The 19,667-nt window shown below is 49.4% G+C and overlaps 1 protein-coding gene across 1 annotated transcript in view; it reads right to left on the minus strand.

Moving 5' to 3' along the window:
* The window catches only part of ADAMTS14 (ADAM metallopeptidase with thrombospondin type 1 motif 14), a 107,878-nt gene that overhangs the window by 21,939 nt on the left and 66,272 nt on the right, over positions 1–19,667 (minus strand). The window contains 7 exon segments of the mRNA XM_027840605.1: positions 198–346; positions 2,628–2,741; positions 4,694–4,826; positions 5,858–6,001; positions 7,089–7,194; positions 10,478–10,634; positions 11,995–12,078. Of these exon segments, the coding sequence (XP_027696406.1) occupies positions 198–346; positions 2,628–2,741; positions 4,694–4,826; positions 5,858–6,001; positions 7,089–7,194; positions 10,478–10,634; positions 11,995–12,078 (887 nt within the window).

Here is a 19,667-nt window from a genome sequence, read left to right on the forward strand (position 1 = left end):
AAAGAAAGAAAGAAAGAAAGAAAGAAAGAAAGAAAGAAAGAAAGAAAAACTGAGGCACAGAGAAGGAACGATCCCACAGCTAGTAAATAGCTTATGGAGCTTCCCTTCCCTTCATCTCAGCCCCTTCCAGAGGGTCTTCCTGCCTCACCCTCCCACCTTGGGCCAATCCCAGCTTCAAGGACGAGGGCTGGACTCACGGCGGGTTGGTGCAGCTGCGGCTCCTGGAACGCACCCCGCCCCCACACGTCCTGGAGCAGAAGCTGAACTTGGTCCAGGAGCTCCAGCTGCCGTCCTGGCCATAGGGCTGTTTTGACGTCTTCCAGATGCAATGGCCTTTAAAACACCACTGGGAAAGAGGAGACGATTTGAGGGTCACCTCTGGGCCCGACTCTTCCCAACTCACAACTGAAGGACCAACGACATGACAAAGTAGATCCCTACAATTTGCTTTGATTTGTAAGAAACCTTCAAGGTTGGTTGGCATCCTTTCTGAAGTGACATGCCGGGTCTTCTGTCCTCACAGACAGAAAGCATAATGTAAAGAATGATGAATGTGGGGTCAAAGAGTCCTGAGTTCAAACCCCAGCTCTGAAATGTATTTTGGAGCTGTGTGACCCTGAGCGAATCACTGTAAGCCTCAGTTTCCCCATGTGTAAAATGGCGATAATAAAAATACAGTAGCCTACTTTTTTCAGGGTGGCTGCAAGGAAGTGTTTCTGTGAACCTTAAAGCATTAGGAAAAGGGAGGTTGTTATAATTCACTCCCTTACACTAAAATCAAGAGGGGAAGAGCTGAAAAGGATGGAGGCGGGAGGAGAGATGGACAGCAAGGCAAAGTTTACCCACGTCATTGGCTACTGCAGACTTTGAGTGGGAAGATGGAACATGAGACTTGCCCCACGTCATCTCTTGGGGAAGCTCGGGCAGGGCCAGCACAAAGTCTCAGTCCTGGCTCAGCCCCAGGCGTTTGGGGTGGGTCCTCTCCAACCAAGAAAGTTTGCAGCTCAACCCACCAAGAAGCGCCCCCTCCCCTTCTCCGATCTCAAACTTGGGCCAACAGGATTCAGTACAGCAGAAAGCCCTCCCATGACAAAGGAGGAAAAGAAGCCCAAAGGGAGAAGTGACTTGGTCAAGGTCACACAGCCAGGGTCACGTCCACTGATGCTGCCCATGTACCGTTCAGTGACCACTATGCACAGCAGCGCTAGGCCTGCCTAAGGTGGGGAGTGTCTGCTTGGGTGCGCAGGGAGAAATGGGAGGTGCCGGAGGGCGGAAAGGTAGATGAGGGCTGACGTCCCCTGTGCCTTTCTGGCCTGATCACCAGCTTCCTCTTTTAACAAATAGGGCAGTGACGGGGTAGCAGGAACAAGGCCTGCGCCCTGGCCTCCTTCAGGCTGCAAAGCCCCAACCCCTCTGCTCACGAGAACCCACAAGGATCAGCAAGGGGCTGAGTGCAAGGGTAGGGAGGCTAAAGGGCAAAGAGAGGGGGAATGGGAGGTGAGAAGCACGGATTAAAGGCCCACTGTATGCCAGGCTCTGTGTGAAGCCCTTTGCAAAAATTATCTCATTAGGTCCTCACAACAACCCCAGCAGATGGGGGCTGTTATTATCCCCATTTTATAGTTAAAGAAAGTGAGGCAGAGTGATTTTCCCAAATGACTTTCCCAAGGTCCCACAGCTAGTGAGTGAACTCAGGTATTCCTAACTCCAGGCCAAGTGCTCTATCCACTGTGTCACCTAGCTGTGGTATAATAATAATAATAATAATAATAATAATAATAATAATAATAATAGTATTCTGCACGTCAGTAGCACTTTTAGCATATCAGACCTGGAGGAAACTTCCGAGACCACCAATCCAACTCCTTTACTTTACAGAGGAGGTGGCTGGTCCAAGGTCACAGGATGATTAAGCCTCAGACCCCAGACTCACATGTCTGCCCAGCCTGGGCAAGAAGGCTGCGTGACATAAGGCCAAAACCACCTGGGGGAAAGAGGCCCTGCCGCTGGGGATCAGCTAACAGGATTCCAAGGCAGCCCCAGCTCCAGGGGACCACGCGCCAGTCTCTGGGCACCAACTAGGGGGAGCCCAGCCTGACCAAAACTCTCAAGAACAAAGCAAACACACAGATGTTGGTCTCCCAGGCAAGCAAAAGGAGATGGCCTGCTCCCCCCACTCCCAACCAGGTCCCTCAAAATTCCGTTCAATCCGCAGGAGGCATGGGATTTTCCTAGGGTGCCCTCGTTTGCTGTATGTATGTATGCGTGGGTGTGTGTACGTGTGTATATGAAGGAGGAGGGAAAAGGAGAGGGGGAGGAGGAAAGAGAGAGAAGTAAGGCAGTCAAAGAGACATACAGACCAAGAAAGATGGAAAGGAGAGACAGAGAGACAAAGAGAAGAGAAAAAGAGAGAGAGAGGAGAGAGACAGAGAAGAGAGGGAGGAGAGCAAGAGAAAGAGAGATAGGAGAAAGATGAGAGAGAGAAGGAGAAAAGAGAGAGGGGAAGGAGAAGAAAAGAGAGAGAGGAGAGGGGGAGGGGGAGGGGAGTGTGACAGTGCCCGCAGGCTTCCTGGCTTTCACTCGCATTCTGCCCTGATGCCCCCCACCTGCCGCTGGGCATCGGGTACCTTGCCTGAGGCGCACTCAGTCCCATCCAGGGGTGGCCCCTTCTTGGTTTTGCAGAAGTATGGATTGTCAGGATGGCTGCACCACAGCTGTTTGCAAGAGTCGAAGGTTCTGAACTGAAAGACGAGACAGATGTCAAAAAACACCTATGAGCTATGTGACTTAATGTGCTCAGTTTCCCCATCTGTAAAATGGGGGAAGGGAAAGGAATAAGCATTTCTATAATGCCTCCTATGTGCCAGGCACTGTGCTAAGCACTTTACTATGATTATGTCATTTGATCCTCACAAGAACCCTGGAAGGCAAGTGCCATTTGTTAAGATGAGGAAAAAGGCAGACTGTGTTTAAGTGACTTGCCCAGGTTCACGCAGCTAGGAAGTATCTGAGGTTGGATTTGAACTCAGGCCTCCCTGACTATAAATCCATTGTCCTTCCCGCTCAATCATGGGTGGAACTGGACGAGGTCCCTTTCAGTCTTGAGTCCCTGAGGCTGTCCCGCCCTCTGCCTCTTTCTTGTCCTCAAGTCTCATCTTCCCCTCCCCCTCCCCCAACAAATGATGAATTCCCCACAATTTTCTTGTATTTCTTGCTGTACTCAGCAGAGAAGCAGAGAAGAGAGGACAGGAGAACCGCAACACATCAGAGCTGGAAGAAACGTGGAAGAAGCAGCATGTGCCAGGGAGAGAGAGCGTTGAATGTGAAGCCAGAGGGTTTGGGTGCAAATTCCTCCATCTCTATCATTTCCCTGTGTGGCTTTGACAAGTCATGATACTTCCAGGCCTCGGTTTCCACATCTATAAAATGGGGTTGGACCAGATGGCTCTGAGCCCTTCCAGCTGTAAATCTAGGCTTCTCTGACCATCCCTTCCCAGCTGTGCCTCTTACTCTCCAGACTTTACCACCACAATCCAACTGCCTTCTCACCCCGGAATGGCCCTCTGCCGTGCCAGCCCGCTTCTCCCATCGGCCAGTATCTTCCAGGGCCTCCATGGGGAGGGTCCACGGCCAGCCACCACTCATTAGGCCGCCGTCCGTGGGCACCTCCGTCGTGACCCCTTACCCCTCAGCTCCCCTCTACGTGTTCTCCTTTTTTGTCATTGATGTATTGGCGTGTTTCATTTTTTCATTACAAATATTTATAGCTTGTGTCCACTTCCTGAGAGAGATCGTGTAACAGAGTCAAACAGCTGAGCAAAACGAATAAATCAGTGAGCTCATCGGAAAGTGAGAGCACATGTCCACGTCTGGGGCATCCCAACACGCCATATCTGTATTTTGTCTCCCTCCTATCACCCTCCATTGAGGGAAAAAAAAGAAATTCCTTGTGACGGATATGCATAGACAAGTGAAACAAATTCCTTCAGTGGTTGGGTGGGGAGGGGGGAGAGAGAGAAAGAGAGAGAGAGAGAGAGAGAGAGAGAGAGAGAGAGAGAGAGAGAGAGGAGATAGGAGAAAGAGAATGAAAGAGAGAGAAGGAGAGAGAAAGACAGAATGAAAGAGGAGAGAGAGGGGAAATAGAAGGAGAAAGAGAAGAGAAAGAGAGAAAAGAGAGAGAGAGATGTAGGTATGGGTGTGTGTGTATACATATAATATACAATTATATATACACAATATAAATATGTATATATAACTATTCTGCACCCTGAATCTGTAACATCTCTGTAATGAATGGCATGTGTTGTCCTCCCCCACTAGAGTATAACCCCCTTGAGGGCAGGGAATGTCCTTTCTTTGGCTCATATTTCTATCCCAGCACTTGATACAGCGCCCGGCACACAGTAGGTACTTAATAAATGCTTATTACTTACCTACCTGCCTAGAATGTCAGCACTGAGAGGCTCCTTACAGATTATATCTTCCAACCATCTCATTTTAGAGATGAGAAAACCGCAGCTCCGCCGGGGGCCTGACTCCCTCAATGGCATAGGAACCTATGAGAGGGCCCCTAGGCTTCTGACTTGAAGCCCAGCCCATTTCGCCCTCCTTCCTGCAGGGCCACTGGGTGGCTGGGGTCTCTGCAGACGTAAGGCCAGACAGGACCTGGGCTGGGCCTGGGGCCGGTACTCACGGCTGTGCAGGTCTGATAGCCAACCCCAAAGTCGAATCGGCACTGCTCGTCCATGGAGTAGTCGATCCCGGGCAGCTCTGGCAGCTGGGGCCACTGGTGTTCAAAGGGGTCGTCCAGGAGGCAGTCATAGGAGCTGGGGACATGAAGGATGACAGGAGAGAGGGCAGTCAGCTGGGTCTGGCCATGGGCAGGGAGGGGATGCCCTCTGCGGACTCCAGGACCCAAGTAAAGATCATCAAGTCTGCCCCGCTGTCCTCCTCTGTCCTCCCTTCAAGCTGGCAGACGGTGAAACTGCTTTCAGTGGAGGTCAGCAAGAAGTCCCATCTGCACCTTACCCACCCCACCTTTCCCCTCACTTGGGTCATGGCCAAACTGGGCAAAACTTCTTATGGTCCGACCCCTTCCCTGACACCCTCGTCTTCCTCCTTCCTCGTCTGTGTCCTCCAGCCCCTCCCACACCACCCCAGCCGTTGATAGCCAACCCTCCCCTACGATACGATGTGTGACAGAAAGGCTCCCAGGATGCTCAGTAGGCCTCAGCCAACTCGTGTAGACTTGGGCAGACTCAGCCTAGCATAAGCCCAGGATCCCTGAGGCCATGAGAAGCTGGGAAGGTGAGTGAGCCCAGGGTGGGAGCTCAGCTTAGGCTGAGTTATAACCTAGCTCTCCATCACAGAGGACTTGGAAAGAGGGGTCGTCTCTTTCTTTAAGGTCATCTGCCAAATGCAGGAAGCCCCGAGACCAGCAGTAAGAGCTGCATTCAAATCTTACCTCTGACACTCCCTGTGTAACCTTGGGCAAGTCTCTACCTCTCTTATCCTCAGTTCACTCATCTGTAAAATGGGGATAATAACGCATTCCCCCACCTCATGGGGTCATTAAGAGAGCCAGCGCTGCAGAAATGGGAGCTGTCATTCAGAGCTATTAAGGATCATCATGGTGGGCATGGTAGGGTAGGCAGGTGGGAGGGAGACAGCCAAGTTGGACTAGTCTGGGATTCTGTGCCAAGTGTCTCAGGTCATACTATGTGGGTGGCTGCCTGTTCCATCTACATCTAGGGCCAGACCAAATATGGCGCTACCCACACTAAACTATAAGGGTCCTGCTCTGAGTGCCTAGTGCACTTCAGTGGTCTGGGGGTAGGGGAGGGAAGGAGACACCTACTGTATGTAACGGTTCAGCTCCTGCTTGCTGCAGCGGGACCAGTGGTAACGGTGGAAGGCGGCCTGCACCAGCGGCGCCATGATACTGCCCATGCTTGTCTCGTCAGCACACCGGTTCCCCTGGCCATCATGCTCCATGCCTAGCCTAGGAGAAAGGCCCCTGAGCTGGGCTCTGCCAGGATGCTCCCCAACAGTGGCAGAGAGGGCAGCCCAAGCAGGCAGGAGGGTCCAATGGGCGACACCCAGGGGGTGCCTTGTTGTGGGACCCTGGACAAACTCCTTCAGCGCTCCCACTTCCCAGACCATGGAATGGGGTGGGGTGGTGGTGGGAGAATCCCTGTTCCTCCCCATGGCTACTGAGAGGAAGAGTAAGTCTGCATCCCTTCCCTAAACAGCCAACCCCAACCAGAATCCTCCATTACACGCACGCACACACACCATGTTCGGCTGGTTCCCACCTCGGCACCTTTGACTATGCCATTCCCCCAACCTCGAACATGCTACCCTTTCTCCTCCTCTCGAAATCTCCCCACTAATCAAGGCAGGCACAGCTCAAGTCCATTTCTTCCAGGAAACTTGCTCTGTTCTCCCCAATGCAAAGGGAGTGAGCTCTCCTTTCCTCTGAAACATTGTAACACTTCTAAATCCGAGTTAAAACCTTGGCTCTCCCTCTAACTATTTATGTGGACTTGGGCCAATCACAGGCCTGCCCTAGAGCTCAGTTTCTCCAACCCCACAGGGCTCTCATAAAGAAAGCATTTTGTAGAACTGAAATCACTACATAAATATGAGTCCTGATTTTCTGTAAAATGAGGGGACAGCACTGGATGACCCCCGAGGTCCCTTCTAGTCCCCAACCCTGTGATTCTGGGAACGCTACAAGGACCTGAACACCACGGAATCGTGTGCCGGGCCAGAGGACACCTCCACCCTTATCTAGTAACCTGGACTGGAATGTTTCCAAATGGCTCACAGTGATTCTCGAGGGCTGGTATTATTGTGCCATTTCATGGTTAAGAAACTTGAGTCACAAGGTCAGGCAGCACTCAGCTCTGGAGAAAAGCTACACAGATTTCTAGATAGCTGAGATGACAGCCACATCTCCCTGCTTCCCTAGGCTTTCAAGGAAGCTTCCAAACCATTCCAATCCTGGTCATTGCCAGGTAACCTCCACCCATCTCCCCCTGGCCCTGTCCCAGCTAGAGACCTCGGGGGAGGGGGGGGTCACTTACACATGGCCAGTTTCATGAGCCACCACAAAGGCAGAAGAAAAGCCATCCTCATGGTTAAGGGTGCAGCTTCTCAGGGGGTGACACATGCCAGTAACGGGTGCATATCCTGCCACAAGAGGAGGGGAGGGGAGAGTAGAAGAGAAAGGTGAAGAGACACAAAGAGAGAGCAAATGGAGGGAGGGAGAGATAGAGGGAAAGAGGAGGGAGAGAGGGAGAGAGATAGACAGAGACAGAGACAGAGAGGAGAAAGGAGTGAAGAGGGGGAAAGAGAGAGAGAGAGAGAGAGAGAGAGAGAGAGAGAGATGTATCATTGAAATGATTGAAATGTAAATTAAACTCTAGGCCAAAGCCTCCCCCACACCCACAGTAGCCAGGCCTGCGGCCCTGCCGGGAAGGAAAACGTTGCTGCTGGCAGCCTCTACAGGACACTTAGAAAACCAAGAGCTCCTAGAGGTCCCCCCCTGCAACCCCTGCAGTGACCTGAGCTCCCAGACCCACTCCAGCCCAGCATGACAGGGGCAGTGCACCGACAGCTTGGCCCCAGCTGTTAGCCCGTGGTCTCCTTCCAACCAGAGGCCTTAGACCGTGGCATCATAAGATCCAATGCCCTCATTGCAGAGAGAAAGAAAGTGAGCCCAGAGAGATGATGACTTGCCCAGTATCAGCCCATAGTGGGACCTTCTGAGCCCAGGGTTCCCTCCTCTGGTCGTCGTTTGAAGGCCAGTGCCCTTTCTACAACCCACCAGCTCAATGGTCAGAGGGCGGCTTCCCTCCCCCATACCTCCCTCAAGAAATCACCAGCAGCCTACTCTTCGAACCACGAGCACAGCTCAAGCAGGACCAAGGCCTGCCCCCGACCCTTCTCTGATGCAGTAAAGCCCCAACCCCTCGGGTCTCAGGGAAGATTTTGTGGAAGAATTCTTTGAGTTACAGGCAGAACTGGAAGGGTACAGCATGAGGCTAATAGGAGGGGACAAGTCCCTGTTCTGTTTAGCAACCACTGCCCTTATCCAGCTACATGACCCCAGACACATTATTTCCTCTCTCCAAGCCTGTTTCCTCACATGTGAAATGAGAGAACTGGACCAGATGATCCCTCATGCCCATTTGACCTCTACCTTTCTATGTCCTGGGTTCTAAGGGATGGCCATCCCGCAGAGGCATTCTATGGTCCACGTCCTAAAGGCCTTTCTAGGTCTGACATTCTATGTTCTAAGACATCTCCCAGCTCATATTTCACATTCCAAGGACACGAGAACCCAACTCCCTCTCCCAACTTGAAACGTGTCCCCTGGCTGTCTCCCATCCATACTAGAACACTCTCTGACCTCATTTCCGCCCCCTGCCCCACCCCAGTCAGCCTCAGCTACTATCCCACCTTCTGCAAAAAGCCTTTCCTGGTCTTCCTTCATCTTAGTGCTTTCACTCCCAGCCACCCCCAATTTATCTATAACTTGTGTGTGTGTGTGTATATACATACACACACACACACACACACACACACACACACACACACAAGTTTGTCTGCTGTCTCCCCCATTAGGTTGTGAGCTCTCGAGAGCAATGACTGAGTTTTTTCTCTTTTGTGGAGCTCTTAGCATGGCACCTGGCGCACAGTAGGTCCTACACAATGCCTGAGACTCCTATCCAGGACCTTCTGTGCTGAGCCCTTCCTGCTTGGGCCCTCTGTGATCCCGGGTCTCTTTCAGCTCCAAAGCCCATGCTCCTGCAGGTCCCAAGGGAAAGCACTGCACAAGCACCACGCCCTCTCTTTCCGGGACTAAAGACAATTTTTTCATAAGGGTTTGAAAAGAAGGTCCAAGAGGCAGGATATCGCAGGGATCAATTCAATTCGATTTAAGAACATTAATGAGCGGTGTTGCTCAGGTCCCTGTGCCCGGCAGTAGAGACACAAAGGAGGGCCTGGACCCTGCCCACAAGGTGCTTAAAATCTAATCAAGCACTTTCCCCACAACAGCCCTGAGATATAGATAGTTCTAGTATTAATATCCCCATTTTATAGATGAGGAAACAGAGGCTGAGGGAAGAGCAGGGATTTGGCCAAGGTAACCCAGACAGGATTCAGACCCCAGCCTCTCTTGACCCCTGGTACCATTCTCTTTCTAATACACCCCCAGCTGCCTCTTTAACAAGGAGTCAGTGCGGAAGGTAATGAATGATTCGGTCCAATGAATTCAGCAGGCATTTAATAAGTGCCTGCTTTGTGCCTATCACACTCCATGTGTGCGATGGGAAGAAGCCCCACCACAACAACTTTGTACTCTGGTCAAATCTCCCTCCCCAAATCTCCTCTGGTTTGGAGTGGGACTCCACACCCCAACCCTCTCCTGGGCCTCAGTTTCCTCCCCAAAAGAGCAGGAACAGGGGCCTGGGTTCAAATCTCAAGTGTGTTACTACCTATGTGACCTTGGACAAGTTATTTAGTCCCTGTGGGTTCTAGTTTCTTCATTGTAATATGGGGTTAATATTCATGGTATTTACTGTGAGGCTAGGGCTTTGTAACCGTAAAACATTATAAAAGAAACAAATATGTGCCAGAGTGAAATTTTTGCTTTTCTTTGTATCCTTAGCACAGTGCCTAGCACATAGTAGGTGTTTAATAATTGTAATTATTAATTAAATTAATAATTGATAATAAATTAATAAGTGATGACTGAATGAATGAATGAATGAATACAACAGCAACAGGTAACAGCCAGAATGAGAGAGGACCTCAGAGCCCATCTGGTCCAATCTCTCATTTTACAAAGGAGGAAACTGAAACCCAGACAGGTTAAATAATTTCCCCAAGGTCACCCAGACAGTAAATGGTACAGCCAAGACTTGAACTCAGATCCAGCAGCTTCAGCCAATCAACAAGTAATTAAATACCTACTATGTGCTGGTCAAGTTTAGCATTCCAAGTTTAGGACATTGGCTTATTTTCCTGATTTTGTCAACTCGGGAGCAGTCACTCTAAATACCCATTGTCTCCCTGCGACATAGGATCTTAGGATAGAGAGTTAGTGGGGACCTCAGAGATGATGCCTCCCTCAGGAGAACTGACTGATCCCCAGCTGGTCAGTAGCAGAGGCGAGATTTACACCGAGGATCTCTGATTGCCTGTCTCTGGCACCTTCTGAATTATATCATCCTCGTCCGGTACCCAAGAAATCCCCTGATTCTGCTAACAGCAAACAACATTTCTCAAGCCTTCCCGATCTGTGCATTGGAAGAGTCTGGGAAGGAATTGGAAAAAGCCTCCCCCTAGTCCTGGAGGGGGGTTAGAGAGGTGGGCATGGGAGGGGTTGGGGGGGTCATCTCTTGCCTACTCTCCCTTTTTCCCCTTCTAGCCAGCTGCGCACACCTCTCTACGGGGAATACAGTACCTTGCATACCTGCGGGACCAAAATCCTGCCGCGTGAGGAAGACGGCGTGGTCATGGTGCTCGGCATGGCCAGGATCTGAGCGCTGCTGGGAGTGAGCCCAACGGCACACCTGCTCCAGGCTCCTAGATGGATTCCCTCGCTCAATCAAGCTCAGAGACTGGAGGGAGTTTGGGGGTAGAGAACCAGAGAGGGGTTAACTTGGGAGAGTGGATGCCATGATGCATTATGAGACAATTGATCCAATCAAAGTATAGAGAGCACTGAGTGAGGAATCAGGAACCTGGGGTCAAACCCCACTTCTGACACTACCTGGGTGACCTTCGGCAAGTATTACTTCACCTTCCCAGGCCTCAGTTTCCTCACCTATAAAGTGGAAAGGTTGGCCTTTGCCACTCCTAAGAGCCCAAAAATGTATTATTCTAACTGAGCCAAAGTCTGAAGAGGCTCTCGAGGTCTAGAACGTCCATGAGGCTACCCTGGGCAATCCCACCCAAGATCTCTTAGAACACCTTAGAGCTCTCCTGGGAAATTCTCTCCAGTCCCCACCTGGATCCCAAAGAAACCAATCTCCCACCCAGAAGGCCCTCAGCACTCTTCATTGTCCATCCCACACCCTACTTAGCCTTCAAGTCTATGTCAAGTCATGCCTTCTGCAGAATGTCCTCCTGCTCTCCAAAGCCATCGTTACCCTCTCCCTTCCCTGCCCCCCTGCCTCCCCATAGCACTTAGGATTTGTCCCAAATTCACTGGTACTTTCTTACATTCATTCAAATGATCTGTCACATATTTTTGTCTCTTTCAGTTGTTTCATGTGTAAGTCTTGACTTTCCAGAAAAAAAACTATATTAAAGATCTCGGAGCCCATTTCTACAACATTTCAACATCAGCAAAGCATTTGCCTCTAAACAACCCTGAGAGAGCGACAGTAGCAGAATTCTCATTCTTGCTCTTGAGGGCAGGGGCTGTCTCACTTTTATTTCTCTGGGACCTAGCACAGTGCCTGGTGATTAAGAAATGTTTTTTTAATGATCTATTGATCCCCATTTTACAAGTAAGTAAACTGAGGTCCAGAAAGTGAAGTGTTTTGCCCAAAGTCACACAGCAGGGAACTAAGATGTGAACCCATGTTCTCTGCCTCTCTTTTTGGTATAACGTGCCAGCAGAGAATATGAAATCTCATAGGACCAGAAGACCATTAAGTGAGAGCAAGAAAGGACCTCAAAGACCATCTAGACCAACCCCCCTCTTTTACAGTTGAGGAAACCAAGGCCCAGGGAAGTTAAGGGGCTTGCCCAAGGTCACACGGGCAGTAAGACTCAAAGGAGAGATTTGAACCCAGGACCTCCAACATCAGAGCTAGTGCTCTCACTGCCATGCTGCTGCCTCCCCAGGTCTCCAAATGTGGGGACAGGTTTCTCCTCCATAATGCTGGCACACCTCCTGCCCAGGCAGCCTTTGCTCTGCCCTGGGGCTGACCTGATGCATGCACTCTTTCCCGTACTGATGGCAGCGCTTACCTGTCGGTAACCCACCATGATCATCCGTACCAGGGCGATGTTCATATGCACCCCCAGGGACTCATCATGGTAGATCTCATCCACCTGGAGGAAGGAAGAAGGGAACGTGGGTTAGCACTCGCAGAGACGAGAAGTCAAAGTCGATCTGCAGGCTCCGGGAGCTAGTTTATCCCAGGCTTTAAAGATGACCTAACCCAGCTCCCTTCATCTTACAGGCAAGGAAACTGATTTCCTAGGAAAGGAAGGGATTTGGCCAAGGTCATTCAGGTAAACAGAAGAGTCAGGATTTGAACCTGGGCCTTCCAAATCCATACCAGCTTCCTTTCCACTATACCACACTGACCCTTCATTTTGCAAATGAAGACACTGAGACCCAGAAAGGGCTAGGGACTTGCCCAAGGTCACACAACTGGTCAGCGTCAGAGCTGGTACGGACAGATCCTCTGACCAAATCAGAGCTCTGGCACGCTCTTATCTATTACTGCCTTTCCCTTTTCTTCCCTGCCCAGTGGAAGATGCTGGGCTCTCAGGTAAGTTATCTCTGCAGCCATCAATGAACTGTGCAAGAGAAGCGGAGGAAAACCATGCCGATGTCCAATATCTCAGGCTCTCTCTCTCTTTGTTTTCCTTCACCTTCATCTCATTGCCTCCAGCCTCTACTTTATCGACGGATCTAGCAGCCTCTGACATATCCTAAGGACCCTTCCAGCCAGCTCTGACATGCTATGTTCTGTGTTCCAATTGTCTGATCAGCTCCAAGTCCTAACTGCCCTTTTAGCTCTGACCATCTCTGTTCTAAGGGTCCAACTCCTTCAGCTGATCTGCCTGGAGACTGAAGGCCAATAAGGAGTGGTGAGCTCCCCAAAGTCGCTCAGGGAATGAGCCTTTTAGCCCGGACTCCAACCCTGGGCTTCTGACTCCAAGTCCACAGCTCCTTCCACTATAGCAGGCCATCTCAGTCACCTCACTGCCTTGTGTCTCCTTGCCCATCAATTCTTCCAAAATTAGAAGTCTGCTCATCTCTCGGAAATAATCAGAGCTGACATTTACAGAGTGTGTTAAGGTCTGCCAAGCACTGCACGCCATCCCATCTGCTCGTCACAATGACCCTGTGATTTAGGTGCTGTTATTATCTTCATTTTCCCAATGAAGAAACTGAGCCTGAGAGACATTATTATAAGACATAGAACACCAGCATTGAGAGAGATCTTAGAATATAGAACATAGAATAACAGAGCTGGAAGGGACCTTAGAATGTAGAATGTTAGAGCTGAGAGGGACCACTTACATAAAATGCAAAATGTTAGAACTGAAAGAAACTTGAGATCTAAAATATAGAATATCAAAGACTATAAGTATACCAAAGAGGAAACACAAACTGGAGCAGGCAGCTGTGTGGAGAGTGGAAAGAGCATTGGCTCTGGGTTCAAATTCTACCTCCAACCTTACTTATGACCTTGAGCAAGTCACTTTCCTCTATGGCCTCAGTTTCTTCATCTATAAAATGAGATGTTTGGACTAAATGCCTTCAAAGTTCTGTTCTAACTGTAAACCTATGATCCTCTAAGTTAACATTCATAAAAATATCCGACTAAATAGAGCACTACAAAATAAAACAAGCTCACACTCACCTAGTGGGCAAAAATGAATAGAAATGAGTTTCATTTTTTTAAACTCCGATGTTGGTGAGACTGTGGGCAAACAGGTATACACATGCATTGCTGATATAATTGCAAACCACTGCAATCTTTCCGGGAAACAATTTGCCAATTGAAAGGAGATCACAAAACTGACCACACCCTTTGACCCAGTAATCCCACTGCTGGGAATATAGAAACAGAACTATTTTTGCAAACACCATAGAATTTAGAGCTAAAATGGGACTCAGAGATCATCTATTCCAAACCCCTCATTTTACGGATGATGAAAATGCGGCCCAGAGTGTTGAACTGTCGATGAACTTACCCTCTTGAATTGTTTTTAAATTTTATTTTCAGTTCTTAATTCTCTCCCTCCCTCCTCTTCCCCCACTCATTAAGCAGATAAGAAAAATAAACCTGTGACAAATAAGTATGACAAGCAAAACGAATTTTGAATATATTTTTTATAACTTTGTATGTATTTGGTTGGATCGGTATTGAGTCCTCCCAGTAGAATGTAAACTCCTAGAGGGCAAGAACTGTTTTGTTTTTGTCTTTGTAGTCCCTGAGTCCAGCACCTAGAACAGTGAGGAACAAAGGCTAGGAAACAAGCATTTATTAAGCACCTACTATGTGCCAGGCACTGTTCTAAGTGCTTTACAAATAATTTCATTTGATCTTCACAACAACCCTGGGAACAAGGTGCTATTATTATCCCCATTTTACAGTTGAGAAAACAAAGGCAAACAGAGTGACTTGCCCAAGATATCACGGCTATCAAGTATCTGAGGCTGAATTTGAACTCAGGTGTTCCTGACACCAGGCACAGTGCTCCATTCATCGTGCCACCTAGCACAGCGTCTTGTACGTAATAGGTGCTTAATAAATATGGGCTAAATTGAACTGAGCTTCCCACCCACCACGTCTGGGGTAGATACAGTCGTGAATTTAGCACCGGAAGGGTCCTGAGAGCCCACCTAGCCCAAGCCTGCTCATCTTCTAGACAAAGATCTAAAGAAATGAAATGATTCCCAAAGGTCCCACAGGGACTAGGTAAGTGCTAGAACAAGGAATGGAGCTCCCATCACCTAGCTCTGAACTCCTTTCACTGGTGGGGGAATACTGTGGGAGTATGCCTAGGGTACGGGAGCTCCAGGGGCAGCATGGTCCATGAAATGAACTCAGGTTCTCAAATCAGAGGACCTCGGTTGAAATCCTGTCTTTGACATTTACTAGCTGTGTGACCTTGAGCAAGTCACTTAATTTCTCTAAGACTCAGTTTCCTCATCTGTAAAATAAGGGGGCTGGACTAGGTGACTTTTGGCATCTCTTCCAGTTCTAGATCAATTACCTGGGTTTAAATTCTAGATGTGCCACTTACTACCTGGGTGACCTCAGGCATTTTATTGTGCTCTCTGGGCCTCAGTTGCTTCATCTGTAAAGTGAGTGGGGGTGGGCTTGAGAGCCACCTCCAACCCTAGATGTAGGATCTTATGATCCATTACAAAGCTGTCTCAGTTGAATGCCCAGCCTCTACGCTGGTCAAACCAAGTGGATGAAAAGTGCCAATTATCAGATGCTGTAGGATGGGAAGGCCACTGAGTGGATAGCCTTTACTGATGGACAGTGAGCTGTGCCCAGAATTTAACAGGAGGAAGGGGAGGAGGAGAATGAAGAGGAGGAGGGGGGAGGAGGAGGAGGAGGAGGAGGAGGAGGAGGGGGAGAAGGAGAAGGAGAAGAAGAAAAAGAAGAAGAAGAAGGAGAAGAGAAAGACAAGGAGAAAGAGGAGAAGAAAAAATAAGAGATAGAGGAAGAGGAGTAGAAGAAGAAAGAGGAGGAAAACTAGGAGGAAGAGAAAGACAAGGAGGAGATAGCAGGAGAGGGGGAAGAGAAGAAGGAAGAGGAGGAAGAAGACAGGGAGGAAGAGGAGAAGAGGTTTTTCACATTTATTAACCCATGCTGTGCTTTACACGACCCCAGTTTTCTCACTCCTATAAAATCCCACCTGTCAGCCATCAATACTCCCCCATTGACACCATGTGGCCATGAACCAGGGAACATCACAGTCTCAAACGGATCAAATCAACAAACTGAGAGATCAGTGCAAAGAAGCACGGTGGGTGGAAGGAGGTGAAGCCTGCGAGCAATGAGGGCGTGCTTAAGAAGTGATGAAGGAGCCATCATTGAGGATATGCCTATAAGGGTCCACAGGAGATGAGGAGCCTGAGTACCACTGTGACAAGATGGCAGCACTATTGAAGGGTTGAATTAGCAACCTTATGTTGCTGTGAGTGTACCAACATCAACTTGGACTCCATCTCCCTGGCCGGAGTGGGAGAGGTAGGGTACAGTCTTCGAGGACTTGTAGAGTGAGGCAAGCCACTAGTACTGGCTCCAGAAGCTAGGGAATGGCTCCGATGGGCACCAGATTTGAGGAGAAAGATGACTCTAGGAACGGGATTTGAAGCATATCAGTCATGCTGACCAGATGTGTGTGCCAAGCTGGGATAGGAGCTAGGGGCCTACTTAACCCCAGAAGACTGTATGGATGTATGGAATGGAGCTCCAATAGCTTAAAATGACAGGAAGACTTTGGGGACACACTGTACTAAGATAAGACTTCTGCTGTGTAACTGAATAATCCTATACTCCTCTGGAGCCTAGAGTAAGTCCCTTCCCAAATACCAGTTTCAGTTTCCTGGCCTACTGAATGAGATTAGCCTAAACAGGCTCTGAGGATCGGGGTCAAATCCTGACTCTATCACTACCTGCATGACCTTGATAAGTTATTTAACCTCTGCAGGCCTCAGTTTCCTCAACTGTGAAACAGAGTTGGGCAAGACGGCCCATATGATTTCTTCCAGCTCTACATCTAAGATCCTAGGTTACTTCATCTCCCTGAGCTTCAGTTTCTTCATCTGTAAAACGAGGGAGTTGGATTAGTTGATTTCTGAAGGCCCTTTGAGCTCTAGATCTATGATCTAAAGTCACTATGCTCCCTTGGCCTCAGTTTCCTCATCTGTAAAGTGGGAGGGGGGAGGTTCGGACTGTATGAGGTCTAAGGCCACTTTCAGCTCTAAACCTTTTATCCCACCATGTCTCAAATCATGCCTCAGGCACTTACTAACTCTGTGACCCTGGGCAAGTCACTTAACCACCATCTGCCTCAGTTTCCTCAACAGTAAACTGCTGATAATAACAACAGCCACCTCCCAGGGTTGTTGTGAGGATCAAATGAAATCATATTCATAAAGCCTTTTGCACAGTATCTGGCACATAGTAGGCGCTTAATAAATGCTTTCCATCTTCCCTTCCCTGTCTGCCTTGCCTCCCAGCTGCAACACTGAGTTCTAAAGCCCCGTCCAGCTCCCGCCTTGCAAACCTTGAGCTCAGCTGGTGCCATTCAGACAGGCAGGCCTGGCCTGGCTCTGACTCCTAAGCTCCGTCAGCACTCACTCTTCACGCTAGTCCAGGCTGTGTGTGGGCTATTCAGCAGGCAATGAGAGGCATGACCCAGACCAACCCAAACGCCTGTAAACACAACCGAGTACCACAATGATGACTCCAGGGGAGAGGACCCAAGCCCGAGTTCTCTGGGCTTTTCCAAGTCCTGGGCTCTTCCCCAGCACTCCCTCCTCCCTCACCTCTGACTAAATGTTCTCCTCTCACCCAGCTGTAGCTCCCAGCGCCCTGCCAGGCTCTCTTTCCACCAAATCATCAATCTCCCGGCAGCCTTAGAATGCCCTGCCACCTCTGAAAATCCTACTAGGGTTGCTGGCATGATCAATTATTCCCCCGTCTGCTGACCCCACAACATCAAGAATGGACAGAATTCATTCCTAGTCTCTAATGATAATGCCAAGGTCCACTCTCACTCTCCAAGAGGCAGGGTAGCTTGGGGGGACAAGCATTGGATTTGAAGTCAAATGGAGGAACTTGGGTTCAAATCATGACTCCATAACTTATCCATGTGACCTTTAGCGACTCACTTAAGCTTTCTGGGCCTCAGTTTCCTCATCTGTGAAAGGAGGAGATTAATACTAGATGACCCCTATGGTCCCATCTAGCTTTAGCTGTGACTCTAATCCCAGCACTGCGTTTTTCCATTTTCCTGACAGTAAGCCTGGGTGGTGGAGAGACACAGAAAATGCTGCAGCCTAACAGCTAGGACTCTTGATAAGGAAAGACTGAGGAAAGAATAGAAAAAGGGGAGGATGAAAACCCACTAGTGGAATTATGGTTAGCTGGTCTCTGTGTCTTTTTTTTTTTTGTCTCTATTTCTTTAGGGTTATTTTTGTCTTTCTTTGTATTCCAGGGCTTAGTAGTGCCTGGCATAAAATAAATGCTTGGTAAGTGTTTGTGGACTGACTGACTAACCACCCTCTCCCAGGCTAGGAGGAAGGGACAAGCAATACTGCAAAATGCAATTGTTTGGGCAGCTCTGATGGTTAAGAAGGTTTCCCTTATACAACCTGTCTTCCTCTCTGGAATGTCCCCCCTGTAATTCCTAGTTCTATTCTCTGGGGCCAAGCAGAGTTGGTCTTCAAGTTCTTCTAAAGATCACTGGGAAAAAAGGGAGGTGGGGAGCAGCTAGGTGGCACAGTGGATAGAGCACCAGCCCTGGAGTCAGGAGGATCTGAGTTCATATGTGGCCTCAGACATTTACTAGCTGTGTTACCCTGGAGAAGTCACTTAACACCAATAGTCTTAAATAAATGAATAAATAAATAAACACATAAATGAATGAAGATTATCAACAGACGTTCAGAAATCACATCTGCTCCCTTTTTCCTCCCCAGAATGCTGGTGTATAGCATATAGCATGGGCTTGGGCACTAGTTTGGCATATACAACATATGTAGCTTGAGACCCGTGAAAAGAAGTCTGAGGCCTTGAATGTCAGTCTAAGAAGGTTGGCGTTTATTAAGTAGGAAACAGAAAGCTGACAAAGGCTTTGAGCAAAAAAAATGAAGTGATCACACTCGTGTACTAAAATGACAGTGCATCACACATCATGGGAGTCCAATAAATGTTTGACGAATTACAGATCAGTCTGAGAGTAATGTGGATGATGCATTTGAGGGGCAAGAAACTGCAAATCAGAACCCTGCCTGTAAGGTTAGTGTCCAGAGGAGAAATAATCATGGCTGGAACTAATTGGGTAGCAGTGAGGATGGAAGGAAGGGATGAACCCAAGGCAGGTGGCCCGGTATATTGGAAAGAGCGCTAAATCTGGACTCAAGTGAGCTGGGTTCAAATCTCAATTCTACCTCCTTCTTCCTGTGGGTACCAGGGCAAGTCACTTGACCTCTCTGGGCCTCAGTTTCCTTATCTGTCCAATGAGGGGGTGGGGCTGGATTAGGTGAGCTCCGAGGTCCCTCCCAGGTCCAAGTCTGCCATCCCAGGCTCCCCTGGCTCAGCTCTGGATCTGACCTACTCAGTCATGGCCTTCTTAATGCGGGCTACGAGCCGTGCCAAGGGGCCCAGAGCCGGGGCTGTTATAGCAAGTGGCATCAGCCAGGGGGTATGGTGAACTCCTTGACTGTGTGGCTGATGACCTGGGCTTCCAGCTAGGCTGCAGGGTAGGGAGGGAATGCCCTCCCAAGCCAGCCAGGAATCCCCACCTCGGCTCCCCGCTGTCCCTGAGCCTCCCACAAACACAGAGCCCTGGCACCGCAGGAGAGCGTGCGAGCCCAGCGGCTTCCTGCCTGGGAGCACCTACTCAGTGGCCACAGCCGAGAGGAAAGAGCCCTGGCTCTGCACGCGGGCAGCCTGGGTTCAAATCCTGGCACTGCCCCTGGCAACCAGGCACCCCCTGGCCATCGCTTTACCTGCCCAGACCTTGGTACCCTGTGTGTAAAATGAGGGGGGCTGGGCTGGGAACACTGAGAGAGAGCCAGAAGGGCCCTCCGAGGCCATCTAGTCCTACCCTCCAATTTTACAGATAGGGAAATGGAGGCCCAGGTCAGTTACCGGTCACACAGCTACTCAGGGGCTGCCCAGGCCTTCCTAACTGCAGATCCAACACTCTCT

The sequence above is a fragment of the Vombatus ursinus genome, unplaced genomic scaffold, assembly GCF_900497805.2.
Source record: "Vombatus ursinus unplaced genomic scaffold, bare-nosed wombat genome assembly UNPS02014847.1, whole genome shotgun sequence".
In the NCBI taxonomy this organism is placed as follows: Eukaryota; Metazoa; Chordata; class Mammalia; order Diprotodontia; family Vombatidae; genus Vombatus; species Vombatus ursinus.